This window comes from Nelumbo lutea, chromosome 3, assembly GCF_056320005.1.
Source record: "Nelumbo lutea isolate HS-2025 chromosome 3, American lotus-T2T, whole genome shotgun sequence".
In the NCBI taxonomy this organism is placed as follows: Eukaryota; Viridiplantae; Streptophyta; class Magnoliopsida; order Proteales; family Nelumbonaceae; genus Nelumbo; species Nelumbo lutea.
In genome coordinates this window covers 51,658,216-51,681,757 of record NC_142686.1, presented here as the reverse complement: position 1 = coordinate 51,681,757, position 23,542 = coordinate 51,658,216, and the positions used below count along the sequence as shown (strand labels likewise).

At 37.1% G+C, this 23,542-nt stretch overlaps 3 protein-coding genes across 3 annotated transcripts; 1 reads left to right on the top strand and 2 right to left on the bottom strand.

Annotated features, from left to right (window-relative positions):
• The first annotated feature begins 3,527 nt into the window (after positions 1–3,527).
• On the top strand, positions 3,528–4,691 carry LOC148864936 (LOB domain-containing protein 29-like). Its single transcript, XM_088981176.1, has 2 exons — positions 3,528–3,878; positions 3,976–4,691. The coding sequence occupies exons 1-2, from the start codon at positions 3,600–3,602 to the stop codon at positions 4,393–4,395; spliced, it is 699 nt and encodes a 232-aa protein (XP_088837302.1). The 5' UTR covers positions 3,528–3,599; the 3' UTR covers positions 4,396–4,691.
• Positions 4,692–13,385: 8,694 nt separating this feature from the next.
• LOC148864935 (LOB domain-containing protein 16-like) lies at positions 13,386–14,765 on the bottom strand. Its single transcript, XM_088975212.1, has 2 exons — positions 14,129–14,765; positions 13,386–13,991 (listed from the first exon to the last, which is right to left on the bottom strand). Exons 1-2 carry the CDS (start codon positions 14,408–14,410, stop codon positions 13,668–13,670), a joined length of 606 nt encoding a protein of 201 aa, XP_088831338.1. The 5' UTR covers positions 14,411–14,765; the 3' UTR covers positions 13,386–13,667.
• Positions 14,766–20,410: 5,645 nt separating this feature from the next.
• Positions 20,411–22,745, bottom strand: MEF3 (Pentatricopeptide repeat (PPR) superfamily protein). The gene has a single exon (XM_088975210.1). It carries the CDS (start codon positions 22,611–22,613, stop codon positions 20,763–20,765), a length of 1,851 nt encoding a protein of 616 aa, XP_088831336.1. The 5' UTR covers positions 22,614–22,745; the 3' UTR covers positions 20,411–20,762.
• Positions 22,746–23,542: the final 797 nt, after the last annotated feature.

The following is a 23,542-nucleotide window of genomic DNA, read 5'->3' as shown; positions in this document are numbered from 1 at the left end:
AACTTCACAGCCCTATTCCACTGCGTATTGAAAATATCTTTCTATAAATAATAATATAAAGTATGGAAGATGTTCTTGATGTACGGTTGAGATATGTGAGATTGATGTAAAGAACAGATCCAGACTCGCTATTTAAACCAAACATTTAAGAACATATTTTCAATTTCGATTTTGAAAACAAAAAGCATGTATTAACAAAAATCCAAGAATATATTTTCTATATTTTTATTTTAAAAATCAATTTATTTTCAAATCAATTAATTTTATTTTCCTTATTAATTTATTTACCGATTATTTCAGTATGGGCTGGATGTGTAATAGCAAACTACCAATAGTTGTTGTCCATGACCATGTACTGATGTACATAGCTAAAAAAGCTAGAGAGTCGTGTAGTTTTGTATAAGGTAATTAATCCCTAATGAAATGATTAATAATTCGTGGTCGTGGTGTACACATGGGCCGACTGGACCCACGCATCAATGGAATGATTAATAATCTCACCTATCTAAATATGGTCAAAGAAACCAAATATATTATTCAAACTTTCAAACTGAATAAAAAAAGGAGTTCTGTTCTAACTTGTAACATCCACACCGCAAGGATTGAGCCTTTTTGGAGCAACTCGTCACTCCTCTCTTTCTGAAATGCCGGCGGCAACCCGCTAAAGAGGGATGCACGCCTATACATGAATAAGTTATATATTAACAAGGGAATCTCTATCCCACCTCTTGCCTGTCTTCAGTAGGAATCGGCTTCGATCAGGGCAAAGTTCGTTCGAATAGTTAATCGGACGGTTCAAAAATCAAAATAGTTTTTGAAAAAAACGAAAAATTTTCGATCCAATTATCCAGTCCGATCCGGTTATGAAAATATATAAAGTATAAATACTTACAAAATAATATAAAATGTAAAGTTCTACGCTATAAATTTGTGTTTATATTTTTTCCAAACATAGCCTTTGTTTTCAACCTACAACATCTATTACCAATACTTTTTAAAGCTACCGTATCCGGATGGTTGAGCGGATTAACACCTGGTTTTTGCAAATGTGATCATTCAAAGGGCGTTCAGCAGTATAGTGTTTATGAATCTATTGGGTCCCATTGTGATATGTTTGAAATGATAAGATTTGAACCACATCGTTATAGTTATATATATTATCATTTTTTTAAATAAAATATTTTGATTAATTATTATAGCACACATGATAATCGGTCAATCTATTGTGTGGATAGAACCACAAGATTGACATTAGTTCCCTTTGGGAAGAGTGAAAATTTCACAAAAATGCAAATAATTGATGCAGTTTTGCAATGACAATTTCACTCTTGTCAAATTATCTTTAGTTTCCATGATATAAATGCATGGATTGAACTATGATATGCTGGAAAGATATGATATTGGAAAAACTTACAATCAATCAATCATCATCATATATAAAAGTAGTAATCAGAGTCAGGTGGATTTTCATCAAATTTATATGAGGTTTTGATTGGTCAAAGCCTTTCCAGTATTATGTCTTTCACGCATAATAGATTTTCTTTAAATACAAATTTCAAGATTGATTTACCTTTTTTTACATTTGACCATCATTTTGAATGCAAAAGTGTAATGGAATTCAAGTTTTCTTATCATTTTTAAAACACAAATGTATTCTTCCCAAATACATGCAAAATTGAACAAGGGAGAGAGAAATAGCATGTATGCACTGAGATGGTGTTTGTACTCTTCTCAAATGGAAGAGAAATTATGATATTTTCTTTTTTTAAAATTGTCTACAAATAGTTTGAACATACAGTACACATTAAAGAATGCCAAATTAATGGGTGTGTTGTGTTTTAAAATTGGGATCAACAAAACATCCATGCTACAGAATACCCCCTTCGTTCGAATTCATCCTATTGCTCAACCATTTAGGCGTTCAACCAACTGCAAGGTAGCATTCCACTTTGGCATCCAGATCAGCCGGCCACCGGCCACCAGTATGCCCTTGTATCATGTTCATAAACTTCCATTTATCATTAATGCTAACCATCCACAGAAAAACAAAATCAATGTAATAGTTTTATAACCTTAAAAAGCTGTGTATGATTTGTTTATCCAGCTGACTAAGAAAAAGAGGGCTATATAGATGGGAGGAGGAGAAATTTGTGTTTAGGTAGCTAGGCTAATTAAAGATTACATAAAGCCACTTTCTGATGAAATACTAAAAAAAAAAGCTCAGTCAGGTGAGTTTCTTGGGATGCTAATCGTATAAACAAGTAATAAAGATGAGTTCTGAATGTTAGTTGAATTAAACCGGCCTTCCTGTCTCCAAGGTCACGATCTCTGCTTTCATGGTTCAATGTGGCCAACAAGCAAGTGACATGGCTGAAAGCTATTCCGAAGATCTGATAATGGTCTCCAGGGTGGCTGGTGCATGCCATGCAATAAACCCTGTTGATATGTTGGACTAGTCTAAGAGCTAAAAGTTGTTTCTTTTCATTTTTTTTTTCTATCAGCTGGTTTAGTCTTAACTCTTAATTAATTAAGAGTTGCTTAAGCTAATGGGAGGATTAACAGGCTAAGCCATGTAGGGTTTATTATTATTATTATGGATGGAGACTGCAACACTAAAACAAATGCAAATCTCTCTCTCTCTCTCTCATATTCTGTTTCATTCTTCTGTTTTTGCATTGAAATTTGGGAGCTGAAGATAATTTGGGTATGTTACCGAAATCACTGTACGCCCATTTAATGGGTTAGACATAGATCTCTCCCAAGTAGAACCTGGTCAGTTGGATTATCGGAGTTGTTTCGAGGAACCCACGACTCTATGGGTTACACCTAACTAAATCTCTTGGGTGAAATTCAATCAAACTGGATGACAGTAGCTGTTTCTGTATTGCTTTATTTTGGACCGAGCACGTAAGTGTTTTGACTGGTGAAATTAATGAATTTGATAATTGGATGGCTTATCATCTTAATGGATCAAAGATCTCTTATCTCTAGCCAAAGGAAGTATTCCTGGGTGGGCCCGATCAAACTATTAGTCCTCCCCAAAACTCCAACTTGTCTGAACATCCATGGGTACAAGTGGGTGGCTGTGGGTCTGTGGCTATACATAGTGGCTAAGGTCTATAAAGCCTAGATGTTCAGATTTCATTTACCATGCACATTTGTATCAAATCTAACTATCCAACCACAATCTCAGATCAATTAATGAACTTGAATCTATTACAGTAAAGAGCAAACCATCAAAAGAAACGACTGAGAGACCAAGGGAAATTACTGCTATATATAATGATCAAGCAAATAGAGATGAGTTGGGTTTATGTTAGCTCTTTTGTCGTTTACAGTGGAATCTCATGTAAGCATAAAAATTTAAGATGGGATGAAATAGGGCTGTGACATAGAAAAATAATGAAATCTGTAGCCCATTAGGGAGACCAAGACTAGTTTAATATTCACCAGAATATGGTCCACCTCCATCTCTCTCTCAGGATTCGAGTGTTTATAAACATTGTGAAAGTGGTTGCACTGGACTACGAGCAAAGTCACCAAAACAAAGAAAACAAAGAGAGAGAGAGAGTGAAATCACCAAGGAACTAAGAGCCAAGATGACAGGCTTTGGATCTCCTTGTGGAGCCTGCAAATTCTTGAGGAGGAAGTGTGTGAGGGGCTGTGTGTTTGCTCCTTATTTCTGCCATGAACAAGGAGCCACACACTTCGCTGCAATTCACAAGGTATTCGGTGCAAGCAATGTTTCTAAGCTCCTTGCACACCTCCCTGTAACAGACCGTTGTGAAGCAGCGGTGACAATCTCTTACGAAGCTGAAGCAAGAATCCAAGATCCCATATATGGATGTGTCTCTCATATTTTCGCACTTCAGCAGCAGGTAAATAATATATATGGTGCTTACACTTTTCAAGATTTCTGAATTTCTCAGAATCATATTCTCATCGGTACTGTGTTATCTGCTTGAAATTCTGCAGGTTGTCAACCTACAAGCACAGCTCGCCACTCTCAAGGCACAAGCAGCACAGAACCTTGTCAATGGCTCTACTACCTCAAGCCCCCAAGAAGACAAGTTCTATGGAAAATTTCCTTCTTATCCACAGGATGTCCAAGGTTTGTTTATTTCAGAGAATTCTCGGATGGCACAGCAATTCCTTCCGAATCAGAACACCAATGTGGATTCCTTGATGTACTATGACAACGGATACATGGATCCCAACCCTATGGATGAATATCAGAACTCTGTTGTGCCTGAAGAAACTGTCTCGTTCACTAGTTTTGAAGACCCATCTCATGCCATGGCTTCACTCGACATGCAAGCAAACAGCAGGAAGTGGGCGTTCCAAGATATGGATGACCTTCAATCAGTGGCCTTTTCCTATCTTCAACGCTCATGAGATGAAGGAGATCTAGCCTGGGCCAAATTAATTGGTGCAGCAGAAGATTTCATCAATTTTGAAGTGCTACTAAATACTTCTAAACATGAGCCGTTGCTACTAAAATTGAAGTAAGCTAGCTAGGATCCCTAGAATTAATGCTTAATTATTCAATTAGAAACCCTATATATGATCCATCTATGGTGGTTTCTTAGATCTTGTGTATCCTTGATTAGTAATTGTGTATTGATAGGGTTATAGTGTAAGCATTTGTCAAAGAGGAAAAATTAATGGGGAATTCATTTTGTTCTTGTTAATTAATTAGCCTCATATCAATATATAATTAATGGACCAAAGATTTAGACCTAATAATGCCTAGCTAGCTAGCTACCTATATAATATATATATATATATATATTCTAATTTTGATACTCGATCCGCTTTTCCTTGATTCACCTAATTAGCTTGGATGATAAAGTATTCCTAACCAGCATTGAGCTTATTTATTCCATGCATACATCTGAAAAGATATATATACTAGGATAGCTCTAGTCTTTCACTTGGTAATTAAGGGAAGAGCTAAATGGTTGCAAGGCAGTTGGCATTCATAAGGATAGCTCTAGTCTGGTTGAACTAATACTCTAATATTGGAGATTGGAATTGGGGGTTTAGCCGTTTAGGAATGGCTCTAAAATCTGAAGAATCTGCTGAGCAAAGCTAAAACAGAAGTTCATGGCATATTAACTTGGATAGAACCGATTCTCCTCTGCAACTTGAATATATATCATCCTTATTCTGATCATCCCCACAAACCCAATTATCATTTTCTGTCCTTCCACTTCCAGCTAGTCTCAGTGCACTTATCTTCACTTAGAACAATTAATGTGGATAGTACGTCCTTTGACTCTATTTAATGGTTGTTTCTGATTGTCTACTATACGAAGGCTCATGCATAAGAGTGGACAAAAGCCCGTGAATTCTACTACACAGTAGTGAACATTTCCTGCTTCCAATTATTAAGAGGATGGCCCGCCTTCCAATTAGATATATGCCTGGAGAATTGAATAAGATGGAAGAACTTAAAAGCGGGGAAAAACAGTTTATTGTTCATGAGCTTGTTTGCCTCAGGAGAGTCGTGATCTGTATAACGCTGCTTCCCAACTACGGACATGTCTGTTCCTGTGAGGATAGTAAAATCAGGTCTGCAGCCTCTATTTTGTGACAAACATCAAATTATTGGGCACCCCTATTCAAGCACTACAGTCCGAAACTGAGTTCCTCGTGCTTATTCTTCATCCAGAAGATGAATTCATTTTAATTATTAGTTTGGTTTTCAGAGATTTGGTGAAAGCTTAAGTGTTTCTCTTGAACGAAAGTTTGTCTGGAACATGACATTGGTATCAGAAAGATTTAATTTAGGGAAATGCCTTCTTCCTCCTCCTCCATTTCCTTTCTTTGGTTGCTACAGCCCCTATTTTTGATTCATGTGCAGCTGAAGCTGTTTTATAGCACTCCTATTGCTAATATCTACTTTTGGCCTATTTCGTGCTTTGTACTATGCTGAATTCATATGCTACAAGATGTCTGTTTGTGCATGTTTGTTTCTTGGTAACTAAGGCGCTATTTGGATTTTGGATAAGCATTTTTTAAGCTAGCTTCGGGCTTTGGGAGTAAAATTGAGACACAAGGCATTAATTTTGAGCTAGTGTTTGGTAGGAGTTAATTAAAAACATTTCAATCTAAAGCAAAAAAACTTCAACAAAAACTCAAAGCATAAAGCCTAAAACTGGAAAGTCCATGCTCTTGGACTTTAAAAATACAAATTGAATCCCGAAACTTATCCAAACACAACTTAATTTTTCTTAATTTAATTAAGACTGTACCACAAGAAATTAACCCCTCAAAAAATAAAAATAAAAAAGAAATGATTGAAATTTTTTGGGTCTGGTTCAGGTGGGCACACTTCAGTGTTATAATAATAAAACCCAGAACCTTATTAGTAATAGAAACCAGAATTTTTGGAACAATTTTTGTATATGGATCAGTTAATACAAAATACGGGGACAGTTTTGAGAGAGAACTTTTTTAATCTTCCAAATAAGCGTTATCCTTTGATCTAAGATAAGTTGAAGAACGTACTCATTAGACTCTGAGCAGAACAGTAGAAAGCATTATAGTTTTGACTAGAACACTAGAGAACTGTTTGAACAGTAATGTGAAATTAATTCCTCCTGAAAGTGGTATTCTTTGATGCTTTAAGAAAGTGATTTTCAGGTCAATGTGTAAAGGAAACCTGAACATGCAACCGTAAATTCGTCCACCTCAAGAGACTAAGGCCAAATGTGGTATGCACCCTGATGAAAACCATTAATTTCTTTTGATCTCTGTGCTTCTAAGAATGAAAATGATGTTTGGATAAAGCTTCTTTCTAAAAAGTGCTTCCATTCAGAAAAAAGCAAAATGTCCTTGCACGGTGGATTGAAACTGTGGAAACTTGGGACCTACCCAAAACTGGGTGAGGGTCCAGGTCACTCAGCATTTTGGGCTTCCTGTGTTGACCTGAGTCATCTGGGTTACTTGGATCTTGTGCCAAGAACAGTTTTGTTTATTAGAATTTAGACCAATCATCCAAGTTTTATTTGATTAATTACCTTTTATTCTCTTTCTCCTAAAATGTAGAAATTATTGTAAAGCAAGAGAAATGTTTATAATAGAACACTAAGAGACATATTTCAAAATGGGAAATCCAAATAAAGCAAACCCATTAATCCTATAGTAAAAGGACAAAAAAAGGGAAATAAAGAGAATCCTTTCTCTTTGGATCGGCTAAAGTAAACCTTTTTTTTTGGGGGGGGGGGGTTCATTCTTTATTACTAGATACCTGAACCAAAAGAAGGAATAAAAAAAAAAGAAGCGGTCTTACCTTATAATTCAGCATTTGAATGGTCAAAACGACATGAACTTGGTGAGTATTTTGCTTACAATTTATTGTATGTTATAGTGTTTTAAAATCAGTAGCTTGCATCTTGCACATATTCTACTCCAAATTCCAACTAATACTGTTTTGTCTTCATTTTTAAGGTGGGTATTATATCCTACTCTACAGTGCAACGACTAGTGCATGCTCTCCTTTCATCTCTTCATATTATCCTTTTGCATCCATTTTATAATTTTATATTCATTATTTATACATACATACATACATATATTTATAAATGATGGTTCGGCGTATCAATTGTTTAAGATAGTTCAAAACTATATATTGATACTTATGATACACAAAAATGGCATATTGTGATTTTTCAAATGTCTGCAATACTCATTTTTTTTTATTTTATTTTGTTCAGTTATCAATATTTCAAAAAATAAATGTATTAAGAAAAATTTTAATGTTTAAACCTATAGAAACCCCCCAAATCCTAGCATTTAATTTATCTGACTCTAAAAAGTAAGAACTGATGTATATTATATGATATATTAAAGCATTGGTCTGTTACGAACTTTCGATGATTGTGGCCCAAACTATAACTATACAAAATTGCATATCGCGAGTTTAGCAAGTAACAATACTTGCATTTTTTATTTGTTCAGTTATCAATATTTCAAAAATAAATATATTAGGAGGAATTTTAATGTTTATATATATCGGCAATGTTTGATTTGAAGGAAAAGGTAGAGAAAGGAAAGGAAAGGCAAATAAACCTATACAAAATTTGTAAAAATTTCCTTACCTTTCCCTACTTTCTTCCTCCAAACCAAAAACAGCCTTAGTGTATTTATGACCTTTGAAAACCATCTTAAGTACTTTCCCTCAACATCTGATGTATTAATCAAAACATACTCAAAAGAGTGGAATTGAAATGCGATCAACCTTTATCTTTTCCTGGTTGGCACACACAACAACCTCAATATAGACTATAGAGAAAGATAATTTCTCTTGAGAAGAGTTTGAAATGCCAAATTAAATAACTCGTATAGAGCCCCAAGTCTACATTGATTTTATTAGAATAGTACTATAAGATGAGGGCGTCCTCAACATAAGAACTATGAAGTGGCCTCCTTAGCTGGCACATATATATATAAAAGACATCAGCAGGTCCCGGTATTGGAAGGATCCTACTTTAGACATTTGACTACACCAAAAATCAGCAATGATCAAATCATCACATTGTGTTTTACAATTCCAGACCACGCTTTGTTGAATGAATGGTCGAAATCATTCTATATTTTCGTTTGAGCTAAAAAACAAGAGAAATAATGATAGTAAGCAACTACTTGAATCAAATAGCTATTGCACTTCTTCACCCTAAGGACAAGATGAGACCTATCAAAGGACATTTTCAACTTTGTCTTCTAGCGTGCAATTTTTAAATTTGAGGAGTTGTAGCAAATAATAAGCTTATGGGCCTCTAGAAAACTTCACCATAGTAGGACCCCTGAAAAGACACTACAAAGACAAAGTTGGACATGTCTTTTCATGGGTTCAACCTTGTTTAAGAAACTGAAGAGTAGAACTAGCTTGTTTTACTAGCATTCCTCTCCAAACTTAATTTGATGTTTAAATTCTAGCTGATCATGCAAAGGCATCCTCTAGGACTGCTTTTATTTTTATTTTAGGGTAAATTATTTGAACCTCCCCTATGTTTTATGATAAATGGTTTAATTTCCCCTATACTTTGATCTCTCCAATTTCTCCCTCATTGAAATTACTGTCATACCCATATTACCTTTCAGACAGAAAAGTATGACATTTTCATATAGCAACTTTATTCTTCTATTGTCTTCTCCAATTTTACAGAGCTGCTCAAGCCCTACTTATCTCTATTATTTAGAAGGCCAAGTTTGCATTGAATATGTTAAAAAAAAAGCCTTTTTCGGGGGTATTTTAGTTGATAGACACTCAAATATTGTCATTTATGAACAAGCTGAGTGTTTAAAAGCATGACATCATCATTTTCAGATAGATTCTTATAGCCAAAGGGAAAAAGATCTATTTGTATATTTGGAGAGGTCAAAGTAGAGAAGAGATTAAAACAGAAAACATAGAGGAGGTTATTAAAAGTTCACCTTCTCAACCTCCCCTTTAATTTCTTTTATTGGATGATAAAGATAAGACACAAGAGAACTCAATATAGTAGGCTGCCTACCCTTACCTAACTGGGGTTTGGATGCTTGAAAAAGATGAGGCTGGTAATCATAACAACACAAACTACATCACCAAAGAAAAGGAAAAAAAGTAGAAAAGCAGAGAAATCCATTTTTTCACACAAAATTTTCATATCATAATCATCCACCTTCATATTTTGTGAAGGTCAGGTGATGTTTGGAGAAAATCGATGATTACTGAAATCAGTAATTTTTCAAAAACCACTCTTTTATTGTTATTTGGTATCATTTCCATCATGCCTGCTGATTTTTTGAAAATCACTTTTGAGATTGTTTGGTATTGATTTTTAAGAGTGACTATTTTTCATTGAAATCACTGGAACACCTTCTTGCTCCTGCCACATAGGATACCGCCTCACCCAACAAAAATCGGAATCACGTGAAAATTGGGGAATCGCTAAATGTTGTAATCCCTCACTCAGGTTGATTTTAGGGATTGATTTTTTGCTGATTTCCCAGAAATTGACATAATAGGCCAATCAAATAAGAAAAAATTACTGATTCTTCAAATTCTGATGTTAATCCATTTTTGTTTTGTATTATTGAATATTTCTTGACCTCCTAAATACAACTAACTATTGGAGTTATAATGAATGAACAAAAGAAATGCTGTATGGATTCCGAAGTTTTGAGTCAGTATATAATTCCAGCAGTTGGCCCCAGCATCCATGGTGGGGGTGTTGCCTCGTTGTAAGATGTCTCAAGAGCCAAACACAAAAGTCTAAAAGTACTTTATATAACTATTATGCAAAGGCCATGGATCCAACCCATTAACTGTACGGTTCCTCAATAATATTCTTATGGAGGTGGCCCTTTGTGAAGCCCACCCAAGTTGTACAGTTGAAAAGGTGGCAGGAAGTTTGGTGGAGTGGGTTCCTTCACGATTAGTTAGTTTTCCAGCAAATAGAGTCTCAAATTCTTGATTAAGTGGACTGCTTGTATTAAATTATTCCTTTTTTTATTCAAGTGCCGCTGACTAATCAAGAGATGCAACATGTTTTGATCGAAAAGTTTTGGTTCCTGTTTGGATCTTTGGAAATACTTATTGGATAAGTAAGTGTTTATCTTAATAAGCGTAAAAAGTGTTTCTTTGAAATGGGGTAATATAGGTATTTTGAAAATTATGTGGCGGGTTAAGATGGACCAGAAATGCTTAGTCTTTAAAAAACACATGAAAATGGTCAAAATTTTGAGCTTACTTAAAACGGATTTATTTCCTGAAAAAGCACTTATTTGGCCTCATTTTCTAAATACAAACAAGTATATTTTGGTCTCAGCCTAACATAAGCGCTTTTCAAATAAGTGCTTAAAAATAAACACTCCCAAACAGGGATTTAGTGGGTTAGATTTACTCGATCCATCATTTGTTAGGTCATCATATCAAGAAGACGATGAAGCCCAAAACTATTGGACCCCTAGATAGAGATCAAGTGAGGGTCTACCTCCATCCTGCATGTTGGTCTCCTCAGGTAGAGGCTAGAGCAAACCAATCCAATGGTTAAACCGAATTGTGGGCTCTTCATTCATTGAGTAAATAAAAAGAGTTGGACCCACAACAAAGAAAGTCCTAACCATTTGATCAAAGTCAAAGTCCAACTCAACTAGATGCATCTTAACCGTCCAACTTGTGGACTTTGTCCAGGATCGCAATCAAAATTAATCCAACTGATTTTCACGAAATGAGGGATCACTTAAGTAGTATAGATTTTTCTTATGGATAATCATACCGCGTCTGCATTTATGGAATACCTACTTGCATTGCATCATTCGACATAACCTCTTTTGTACGCTTTCGAGGCCTTATTGGGCCAACGTAAGTGGTGGGGGCCCATCAAGCACATCTCGTCTTGTACAAACTTTTAAAAGAAGAGCTTTGGTGTGGCCGATTTCTTTTAGGAACATAAAATAAAGGTCAGCCGTTACTGAATGAAAAGGACAAAAGAACCGTCAGATCTACAATCGGCGCTCTACATCTGGACGGCCTGGATTGCCCTCTTGTGTTCACCTAACGGTCAAAATTTTGTTGGTTTTCATATCATAACCTTCCTGCTTTTTTTTCCTACACTTAGGTCTAAGTCCAACCGTTTCCCAAAGAGTGAAAACACTAAACACACCGACTGCTTCATAATTAATGAGAGAGAAAAGGAGGTCGCCCAAGTGCTTGTCAGGATTCATTCCAAATTTCAAACATTTCCCCAGAAGAAGAATCCCACAAACATTTTAATTATTTTCTCCTCTTTTTTCAACTCATCTTCTCATCTTCATCTACTTTTGGCTAAAGCTCTCATCTTCTTTCCTCCTGTCTTCTTTTCTTTGGGCTCTTAGCTTAGATTTTAGTGGAGGCTTTTCTGAAAACTCACATTGTGTAAAGCTCATCTAGAACACTTTTGTTTAGTGGCTCTAAGCATAATTTACTTTGCAATTTTCATTAATGGGATGGGGATCATTGACTGAATACTAATTATAGATTCCAGAACTAAGCTTTTTGTACTTCTTCTTTTAATCTGGGATCGGTATAATGCGGCCAAGTGGAATAACAAACAATTACCCAGTAGGATTTGATTGTGTAGGATATACATCTCTCTACTCCTAAGACTAGGCTTTGGTGCTAACCCAGCATCTCTACAGAATCTAAATTTTGATTTTAATATCCATCGACCCATGTGTGGTGACAAACTAATTCATCACATTCAATAGATTTGCTGTCTTTAGAGTCACTGAAAGGTCAGAACTTGATGACAATAGAATAGTTCATGAATGAGAACAGTCTGGCTCAAGCTTCATCTAGTTGCCTGTTGAAAGCGATTGTTCTGTTGACTGCAAATATAGCATATTAGTATTAGTTACGCGTTTTCTCTATTACTTACTAATCCATCAATGAAGATCTTTCAACGGGTGTTTGATCCCTCTCGCCTATCCAAAGCATCACAAAGGAATGATTCGTGGAGCCAACAAAGATGGGATAATACTAAAAGTAGTGTAATCCGAGTCTAATCCAACTAAGAGATTAAGATGATATTCCCACTTTCCTCAAGCCACACTATCTCTCGGAGTGACTGAAGCCTACTCTTTAAAGCTGCTACCAGGAGTTTGTGTTCCTCCTCTAAGTGAAGGACTTCATTAATAAAGTAATAAGATTATAAGGCAAAGAGAATTGCTTGAATGGAGGTTGATCTTTGATTTAAGTTCATCAATTTAGGGGTTGCAGATCCTAACAAGTTAATTGATTATTGATCCTCACAAGCAACTGAACTTGATATTGCCCTGTGCTTTCAATCAAGGAGACATTTTGTCTATCTATTTGCATGCAAAAGTTGTGAGAAGTGACATTAGCATTTATGTTAGGTTAGCCAACTTCTAGAGAAGAAAAAAGGGGGCAAGTGGGTTTGGTGGGTTCCATTTAGACTCAAATCGGGGTGTGAGAGTGTGTCTACTCCAACTACAATGATGGCATTAGCCTCTGAGGCTCTGATCCATTTGAAAGGTCTTCGACGAGAAGGGATTTCAGAATTTGCAATTCATTATTATTTTGATTAATATCTAAAACCCATCATGTTGAAGCAATGGAAGCTATAGTCATCAAGGGTCACAGTCATTGTTGAAAGAAAACAAATATTATATTAACCTTGGAACCACCATAGCAATTTCAACGAGGGGTTTCCTCTAGAAATCTCTTTAACCCTACTTAATCCGAAATATCTACTAGCTGTAAGAAAAGATGAGAAAGACTCCATAAAGAATGCATTTTTGACTATTAGTTTTCCATTTTTTCTTTTCAAGTTTCATCTTCATGCTAATCAAGATAAGTTTGTAACAGAGAAGATGGTAAATAAATAAATTGAACATTTCTAGGAAATCCTAAGTTTTCTTACCATAAAGAGCCAATTTATGACCTTAACAACCTGAGAGTCCAAACATAGAAAGGAAGGAGACAGATGCAAGTTTAAGTGTTTAACTAATTGAAGTTGATGTTGTATTTCTCTTCATGGAAAGGGAAGACCCAGATTTGGGTTTCATCACATTAGACTAAATTTTCTTTGTTTTTTCCTCTCAGGCTCCCTTGTATTTACATCATACGAGACATGGAATTACCCTGGTCATCGTCAGCATCTGAGAGAGGATATGAATCAGTTCCTCATCATCCTCAGAGCAATAGCTTGAAGCTCACTCAATTCATTGTGGGACAATCTTTTCTTGTCACAATAAGGTAGGGATGGGAAATCTTCTCTGCTGTGCATGTCTTGCATCCCAACCTCGTCGTTGAGGTCCACTGAATCAGGCGAGCTCTGGGGTGTGATGGAGTTTATATATGTTGGATAAGTTAGGTGAGTTTGCCCAGCAGCAGGAGTATTCCCCGGCCAATGGTTCTCTAGTGACCGTGTATTATTAGCAACAAGGTTGTGAGCCAACTGAGCCTTCACTTGCATCAACTGTGCTTGCAGCAATGCCACCTGTGCAAATAAATACCAACAATCTGTTAATCAGTGTTCAATCCTGCAGACTAGAGAATTTGTTCAGGTGAGCAAATTTATCTTCTAGTAGAGACCCAAAACAATTAATAGGCCAGTGAGTTAAGCAGGAGAACAACCTGCTGTTGCAAGGCAAATATATGGGCGACACAGCCGTAGACTGGATCACGGATCCTGGCCTGAGCTTCATAAGCAATTGTGACGACGGCCTCGCACCGATCATGGAGCGGAACATGCAGCAACAATTTGGAAACGTTGCTAGCACCGAACACCTTATGAATGGCAGCGAATCGGGCGGGGCCTTGCTCAGAGCAAAAATAAGGTGCAAAGATGCAATCCGAGGCACATTTTCGCCTGAGGAACTTGCAGGCGCCACAAGGAGACCCAGTTCCTGCAGCCATGGACGAACCCAGAAGAGTTGAGCTAGAGTTACAGTCACGGACACACAAAGGAAGGAAGAAGTGGTGAATGGTGATGACTGATGAATGAAATGGGATTGGGATGAGAGAGTCCCTTAAGGCACAAGTGGAGTTAGGGGGCGTTAAGGAACACAAGGTGTCTTATAAAGGGCCTGAATGGGGGACATGGAAGGTCTGTGTGTAGGGTTGTAAGGAGACATATTTCAATGGTGTATACGAAATGGGATTTGTTTTGGAATAGTTTATATACTAACGTTTTTGTTTTTATTAATGTAAGATCGATTCATAGATTAATAATTTATGCAAATCAGTCCGCCGAACGCCGCACTTGGGTTCTGCTTCTATTTGTTTGCGTTCTCTCCTTATTTTACTGCTACCTGTCAATAAGCTTCACCAACAGTTGTGCTTGCTTTGTTTTATAGTTTTGTTAGTTGTTTGTATTATAAACTGATGAGTATTTTATAATAAAGATTGATGATTTTTCAAGTACTGATGAGAAAAAAGAGGTCGGTTTTCAGTTTTCTTTTTTGGCGGGGGCTTGGAATTTGATGAATCGCGCGGTATCAGTTGGAGGGTTGAAGCAGGTTTAAGGTTATACCTTGAACAACACTTCACCTTTTTCCTTCTTAATTGTTTGTTTATTTTCTTTTTCCAAATAAACATTTTGGGTATTTTAATGGCGATGCCAGCAGTACTGAAACATGGCCCACTTGACCATCCACAACTAATCATATACCATTGATGAAGATCTATTATGATCACTTCTTGCACTCCTGTGAACTGTGAATTGTGATTTCTATATGGGAATATGATGTGCTGGGATGCACCCAATTGATGGCCAAGGTACGAGGTTGATGCAGTCCAAGTGACTGGTAGAAGTACACAAGGGGCCCACCTAATAACTTGATAAATGGGACCCTACAACAAGATGGTTGGATCAAAGGGGAGATGAGATTATGAGATGTTTGCCATATCATCACAAAGATCTTACGTCAAGTCCATCTTTACATTACTTACAGATATACGGGTAAACTATATGCCACATAAGTTAAATAGGCAGTAGTGCCCTTTGACCTTGCATCAGATGGTCAGGATTTTATCAGATGAACTAATACAAGTCTTAAGGAGGCCCACTGGCCACCCTAAAGTCAAAAAACTGCCAGCGTTTACAGAGCCCGCCGCAGTGTGGGACCTCATTCCTTGCATGTATGTTACTTATCATAATGTGCCTATTAGTGGTCATGATCTGCTAATAATACTCAAGGGTAGATCTCAATTTGTTTTCTGTTCCTTGATGGAAAGGATTTTACAGGATTTTTGCATTACAAATTACTCAGCACAGAAATTTGGTAGATTTCCACCCCAAATGAGATCTTATCAGTTATCAAAACCCTAGATGCTTGTCAACAAGACAAAATGATGGAGGAAAAGAAAGAGAACACGTTTTCTATATAACCCCAACCACTAAAAAAGGCTCACCCTCCTTACATGACTGCATACAAACAAAATATCATTCCCCAGAAAAACCAATACCTCTCAAAAAAGGGAGCATCACTCACCTCTGTTTCCTTATCTAATCATCTTGACCTGTTCATATTACAAAACCTCTGAATTTACTCAAAACCCAGAGACCAGGGTATTAAATAACTATGCTTGGTAAACCAAAAGCAATGAAAAAGCCATAGACCATGAGGGAAGTGATTCTGCGGGTATCATCCAGTGTATAACCCAGTTTATTGGGGAGATTAAATTCATTTTTTAGGACCTTCCACCCTACCATTACATGGGAAAAGAAAAAGAAGGTTGACCCAACAACCACCAACTCTATCACTATGAAAGGATCATACTGATGACTTGTAAAACGTTTTGTCCCCTTGTAACCAGCAATTTGGTTAAGCTTATAAACATCTAATCTTAAATGCAGGACTGAGTAATAAAGTTGTTGGTAGGTACCATAAAGAAAGGTATAAAATTTTCAATCAATACCAAGAAAAGGAGAGATCGGCTTCAGTGCTCGCAAGACTGCGCTCACACCGTTCGCACAGCCTTTTACAGCTGTGCATTGGGAATATCTCTGTACTGTATGCTTTTTTTCATGGGGAGATATTCCCAATGCAAGGATGCAAGCGACTGTGTGAACGGTGCGAGCACGGTCTTGTGAGGACCAAATCCGATTTCTAGTCTGAGCTGTTTCATACAGGATATCTTCATACATTAGCTCAGAAGACTTAACTTTTGACAGCACCAGTTTTCCACATGGCACAACCGCATCATCCATCCACTTCACATGGTCTCGACTCCTTAGGTATCTTTCATGTCAAGGCCTTGGTTGAGTGCTTTCTTTTTGGAGGTTTCTCCATGTGCAGTGGTGGGAAATATTAGTAGAAACAGAAGTTAGATGAAAATAGAAATCAGGGGTAAAGATAAACGACTCCAATGCAGGAATATGGAATAGATATTATGTCCATGACAATAAGCAATTCCAGTGTCATATATGCATCAGTACTTGATACTAAATGTACCTGTAGATCTATTACTTAAATGTAATGACAACAATATAAATGCAAATATCTGTTACATCATACATGTATTAAGTATTAATGTAACTTCGATGATGTGTCATGGACTTAGCAAGGTTTTCTTGAGTTCATAGATCTCACCTAAGGTCACCTCACCAAGAAGCATCAGACTTGCTGGATTCTTCTTGTCTGCATGGAAATAATGGGCAATGTTTTTGAGCAGGTCAGCAAAATAGATTCCTTTGCTGAACTATATACCAAAGGTTGCAACAATGGTATGAAAGTGATTGTGAATGTGAATTTATGCATGTACCATGGTTAGAAATAGTGCAAAAAGTGGTGCATGCATTTATATGGTCATATTCATGCATACATTCACATTACACTGTAGTACACAAGCACATGCATGCCCATATGAGAAAAGATTTCCTACCAGGGTAAAGCAGGCCACATTGGTTTTTCCCTGCACACCCTCCCCCATGTCTGCCACATGAAGTTATGTGGCAGATCCAAATTGTCCAATGGACAAGGAATCCTCAAATTTGGCTTCATGTTCACTCCAGGTTGGCCACATGTTTGTTCACTCACCCCTTAAATCTATGCCAACCTATGCCCCACCTTGCATTGGAGTTTACCCAAGCAGGTTTTATAATTTAGCATGAAAAATTGTTCACAGAAGAGGGGTACATGCATGTGCATGCATGCATGCATGTGTGCACATACACAGTGTTATTCTCAATCCATGACAAAGGATACCTACAAAGTTTGTCAATTGTGAACTTGTAGAATACAAACTCCGTTATGCATGCATGTGTGCACACACACAGAGTGTTATTCTCAATCCACGACAAAAGATACCTACAAAGTTTGTCAAGTGTGAACTTGTAGAATACCAACTCCACTTTCTATCCATATTGTTCTCTTGAAGCTTTATCAGAACTCAGAAGAGGTATAATTCTCGATATCCATATTCATGTAGGTTGGCCACATGTTCACTCCCTCACCCCTTGTCCATGCCACCCTATGTCCCACCTTGTATTGGAGTTTTCCTAAGCAAGTTTATAATTTAATTTGAAAAAATGTGCATGGAAGATCACATTCTTGAAATGGAAAGTAATACTGCCTCATAAGAGAGAGACTCGGCAGTGAGTGCTTGCCATTCTCAAAGAGTAAGGACTAAGGATACATTGGCCATGTGATCAGAAACACCTAATTTGGCTATCAAGGGAACTCTGATTACCTAATACAGATGCATGGTTGACTATTGCTCAAGTACCTGTCTAAGCAAATCAGTAAAACCAGTGCCTGTATACTCTTTATTGTGTTCTCCAGCTGGCTCAGATACTTACTGTACCTCATAAATTCTACTCTGGCTACTGAAAGATTCTCTAGTGAAGAATGACTAGTAGATGCTGGCATGGGATTAGATGAAGAAATGGACTCACCACTTGTGCAGGTTTCAGGTTAGGATGCAACTTCCAGTAACCGTCTCAGGTATGTTTAGGCTTCTTTTAAAAATCACATCACTTCTTTTCATTAGACCTGTTAACATGGGGATGACTTAGGCTTACTACAAGTGTGTAGACAGGAAATATTGCAATTTGCAAGCAAACAACATTCTTAAGAAGCAATAATCATCATTTTGATTCAAAGTAGTAGGAATGCAGAAAAATCAAGTTGATATTTGACCCACTTGGGCATGGTTTAAGATGTGCCTTTCAAGGTCTATAAGCTGAGAATCTGGATACCAAGGTGTAGTCACATGAAGAATCGTCACATGCTGCAAAGTTTGACATCTTGGAGGCAACATGGGGCCTTTGGTGCATGAGTTACCTACTTGGGCTGTTGCATGCGCAACCCTAGCTTCTTGCCGGTGTTCTCTCTATTTGTGTGTCATGGAGGAAGGGAACAACGGTGATGAGGGGTGGATTTGAATCAAAAACATCCAAGAGAACACAAGGGGAGGCAAAGAACTCAAACTAGCAGAGCTAAAAATATAAAGAAACTCCGGGATATGGGGCAGGAGGCATAAACAAATGAAGGAGAAGAGACAAAACTTAAGAAAAAGAAGTGGAGGGGAGAAAAACACAAAGAACTTCAGGGAAGGGAATACCAAACATAAAAAAAAGGTAGTCTGACTCCAGAGTTGGTAAAGGACGCTTAACACCAAATTCAATTGATCCTATAATAATAGTTGGGTTTTGATCTTGAGACATCTTTCAGAAAAAACATAGAGTAAATCAAAGATAAATTAAACAGTAAGATCATCCTTTCTCATAAACTACTACTTGACATATATAGGCAGATCCACTAAAATACCAACCCAAAATTACTCTTATAGGTTATAGGAATTCCCTTGCAGATGTAAATTAAAAAATAAATACAATAAACTTAAAACAAATTGCATGACGCTTGGGATGTTAATCCCAAAATCAGAAGGAACATTCACATGAAAATCAACATGCACTACAAGGGAAAAGATTGTGCCTTGGTGCATCATGAATACCACATTAGGCTCCAAAAACCAAGTGCCAACCATGGGTATGTAACCCAGCTTAGACTGCTCAGATGAGATTGAAGAAAAATGGTGTAATGCAATTGGCAGGTCCATAAATTCTTGGCCTTTCCCTGCCAATCGGGAGTCAAAAACAACTTTGATTGGTGAACAAAATTTTCTCTTTCAATTAGTACCATTGTACCAGCAAAGTTTGACATTAACTTGGTTTCCTCATTATGATCCTCCTCATAATAATCAAAGAATAATTCTTACTTGCATTTGAGATAATCACCCCTAGGAATATTGACAGCTCAGGTTTCATGTTTGGTATGTGTTTGCCTCAATCCGATCTCCACTAGGGGTGTAAAGGGATCGAATCAGTCAATATCCGATTTCGATTCGATATCCGACAGATAATGAAAATTAATATTCGAATTTGAATTCAATTAATATTCGAATATGTGATTAGATTCAATTCGAATTTGATCAATTAATTATTTTAGGTAAGTAATAAATATATAAAATGAATATTTTATTTATAGAAAGTATATAAATATAATATAAATTATATAAAACATTTAAATATTTTATATAAGAATTAAGTAATCAGTCAAATTTGGATATTTATCGAATCGAATCAGGTCATATCCGAAATTTGATTCGATTATGTCGAATCATGAATTTGAAATCAGATTTTCGAATACTGTTGACACCCCTAATCCCCACCCTAAGGACATGCTACCAAACCTACCCCCAACCCAATTAAATGAAACAGAAGTACTGAACCCACCCTGACGCTATAGGGTTCCAACCAACACTACCTAGCCCATCCCTGTGAACAGTACCCCCTGTTCTAAGTGAAGGCTGTTCTTCAATGTCACTGTATCACCTGTTATTTAGGTTTCATGAACATTCCATTGTAAATATCCATCTGCTGTGTTGTCACCTGTTGTGTATGCAGGAAAGTTTCACGATAAACAGTTTCAAATTTCATTAAAGGACCAAAAAAAAGATTCAAATTACAATTTAGAGGAAATTACAAGACTACCCCTTTATATACAGGGGACGGTGACCGGATGGGTCAGAGCTAGCAAAATCCAATCTTGGCCAAGTCCAATGAATTGAGAGGTTAGACTCATTTAGCCCAAACCCAAACCAACCCAACAAAGGCTGTCCTAAACTTGACCAAATATGCTACAGATCGGCATCCCTAACCACATTCAAATTCTTTGTAGTCAACTTTGCATTCCTGCTCAAGTTTTTCAGAACCCCAAGTCAATTTGCCAACATTAAATTCTAACCACAGAGCATCCTTCACCTAGTCATCCATATCATGAGCCAAACTGATATGAGGCAAGTAACCATGTTCTTTCATTTGTTCTTGTAGTGAACTCCAAACATTCTCAATTCCAATGTTTCTATCAACACATCTATCATTTGCATTAAATACATATATTTTCTTCCCAACTTCAATCAAGCTAAATCCAACAATCTTATTAAGTCCCTTCTCACTCATCATTCCCCTCATCTTCTTCACCATTCTCCACATCCCAACAGCTGCATATATATTAGAAAGCAATACATACATGCCTGACTGATCAGGCTCTAAAACAAGCAGCTTCTTAGCCACTTGTTCTGCTAATTCAACTTTTTTGTGAATTCTACAAGCTCCCAATAGCGCTCCCCAAATGCTAGCACCAGGCTGGATTGGCATATTGTTGACAAAATTTACTGCTTCATCAATTTGCCCTGCCCTAGCTAATAGGTCAACCATGCATGCATAATGCTCCTCTGCAGGGGAAATTCCGTGATCCCTGCTCATTGAATGGAAATAGCGCCATCCTTCTTCTATCCTACCTGAATGACTGCAAGCAGACAGGACTGAGACAAATGTAATAGAATTGGGTTCAAGGTTTTCAGACATCATTTGAGAAAAAAGATTAAATGCCTCAGAATACAAACCATGTATTCCAAATCCATTGATCATTGCACTCCAAGAATATACGTTTCTCTCAGGCATCTTATTAAACATTCTGTAGGCTATCCAAACATGGCCACATTTGGCATAAATATCAATAAAAGCAGTATAGCTTACCACATCCAATTCAAAATCATTCCGGGTAACATATCCATGAATAGCCTTTCCTAGTTGCAGAGAACCCAAGTGTGAGCAAGCAGGAAGAACGCTAGAAAACGTTACTGCATTTGGCACTATTGACTCTTCCAACATCTGATGGAAAAGGGAAATTGCTTGCCAAGTTCTACCATTTTTTGAAAAGCCAGCAATCATTGAACTCCATAAAACAACATCCTTATCAGAGATTTCTTCGAACAATTTGAGTGCACATTCGAGCAAGCCACACTTCGTGTACATATCCACGATGCATGTCTGTAAACAGATGACAGAATCCATGAAGCACCTTTTTATGCAATATCCATGAAGTGCATTTCCTTCTCTACCAGCACAAACATTTCCACAGGCTCTAATTAAACCTTCCACTGAAAACGAATCCAATTCATAACCAGCGCTAACCATCTCATGATACAACTCAAAAACTTCATATTCTTTGGAAAAATTCAAGTAACCTCTAATCATACAACCACAACTAACATCATTTCTCTCGGAAACTCTGTCAAAAATCTTCTGGGCCTCTTCCAGAGAACCCAACTCAACGTACATGGTCATAAGTGAGGGCGAAACATAAGAATCACCCTCTAATGCCGATTTGATAGCATGAGAATGAACAGATTGCCCCATTCGTAGATTACACAATCCAACAGAAGCCTTAACCGCAAAAACCAAATTGAAACTATCAGCTGTATGTCTCTCCCCCCACATCCTTTTACAGAGATGCAAAACATCAGAAAACCGTCCGTCCTTGAAATATCCGGAGATGATTGTGTTCCATGAATGTGGGTTCTTGGAGGAGATCTGTTCAAAAGTCTGGGAGGCGTTTTCCAGGAAACCCACTTCGATATAAGCATTGGACATCTTGGAGCCGAAGAGAACCAATCGATGAAGTCCATTTATGATGATTTGCCCGTGTAGTTGTTTGAGAGAGGAAAGTGTTTTAGTGAGGCTGAAGAGAGAAGACAAGGCCTTGGCAGGGTTTTGAGGAGAAATGGCGGGAATGGATTTCACACTTTTCACTCCACTCGGAAGAAGCATTAACGTTCTTATTTTTCATACAAAGAGCAAAAATGAATCCCTTCCGACTTCCGAGTGTTGAGTTAGCGAATGGCAACCCAAAACAGTGAACTTCTGCGCGTGCAAGGTGCAACTCAACGCCCAGGCAAGCATCTTTCTGCATGTCCCATGACTCTGCGACTCCATATGAGATTCCATGGCTTTTTTTTGCCACATGGCAAGAGTTCCCATGAATGGTAGTGTTTTCTTGATAAAATACTTGGCTCTACACGGTTGGAGTAGAGTAGACCGTCAACGAGTAGGGTCTGGGTCGGGTTTAGGTAGAACCCGTCCTGACAATTATTAATCGGGACAAAAAATGGATCCAAAACCATCCCGATTAATGGTCGGGTCCTATCGGGTCTTATCCAATAGACTCAATTATTCTGAAAATTATATTTATTTAAATAATAACTTAAAACGTAAATTTTGATAATATAATCTTTATAAAAATGATAGTAAAGTACTAAATTATTTATATGTTAATAAATTAAACATTTTTAATCAATATTACCATATAAATTATCTATCAAATTTACCATTTCAAATATAAATATAATAAATTATGAAACATTATATATGTTTAAAAAATAGTTGGTTCGGGACAAGCAAGAATCGAAATCGACCCGATTATTAATTGGGGCAAAATCATGGAACCAAAATCAACATATTTAGTTCGGTTCAATTGAGACAACCAGGCAAAACCAACCCATTGACAGCCCTAGGTTGGAGGCATTCATCCAATGGCATTTTCACATTAACCTTTGGATTTATAATTACGGTTTACGGTTTTTAAGGGTTTAGAGTTGTTGTGTTGGTGCCTCGAATTCTTATTACGATCTCATTCAAGGTTTAAAATTGTGCAATGTATTGGCCCATATCGACTTATATATATCGTATCTTTAAGGGAT

Coding starts and splice junctions, on each gene's coding strand:
- LOC148864936 (XM_088981176.1), top strand. CDS start 3,600: ATGACAGGCTTTGGATCTCCTTGTGGAGCCTGCAAATTCTTGAGGAGG. Junction 3,879..3,975: donor TTTTCGCACTTCAGCAGCAG/GTAAATAATATA, acceptor GAAATTCTGCAG/GTTGTCAACCTACAAGCACA.
- LOC148864935 (XM_088975212.1), bottom strand. CDS start 14,410: ATGGCTGCAGGAACTGGGTCTCCTTGTGGCGCCTGCAAGTTCCTCAGG. Junction 13,992..14,128: donor TATTTGCCTTGCAACAGCAG/GTTGTTCTCCTG, acceptor TTATTTGCACAG/GTGGCATTGCTGCAAGCACA.
- MEF3 (XM_088975210.1), bottom strand. CDS start 22,613: ATGCTTCTTCCGAGTGGAGTGAAAAGTGTGAAATCCATTCCCGCCATT.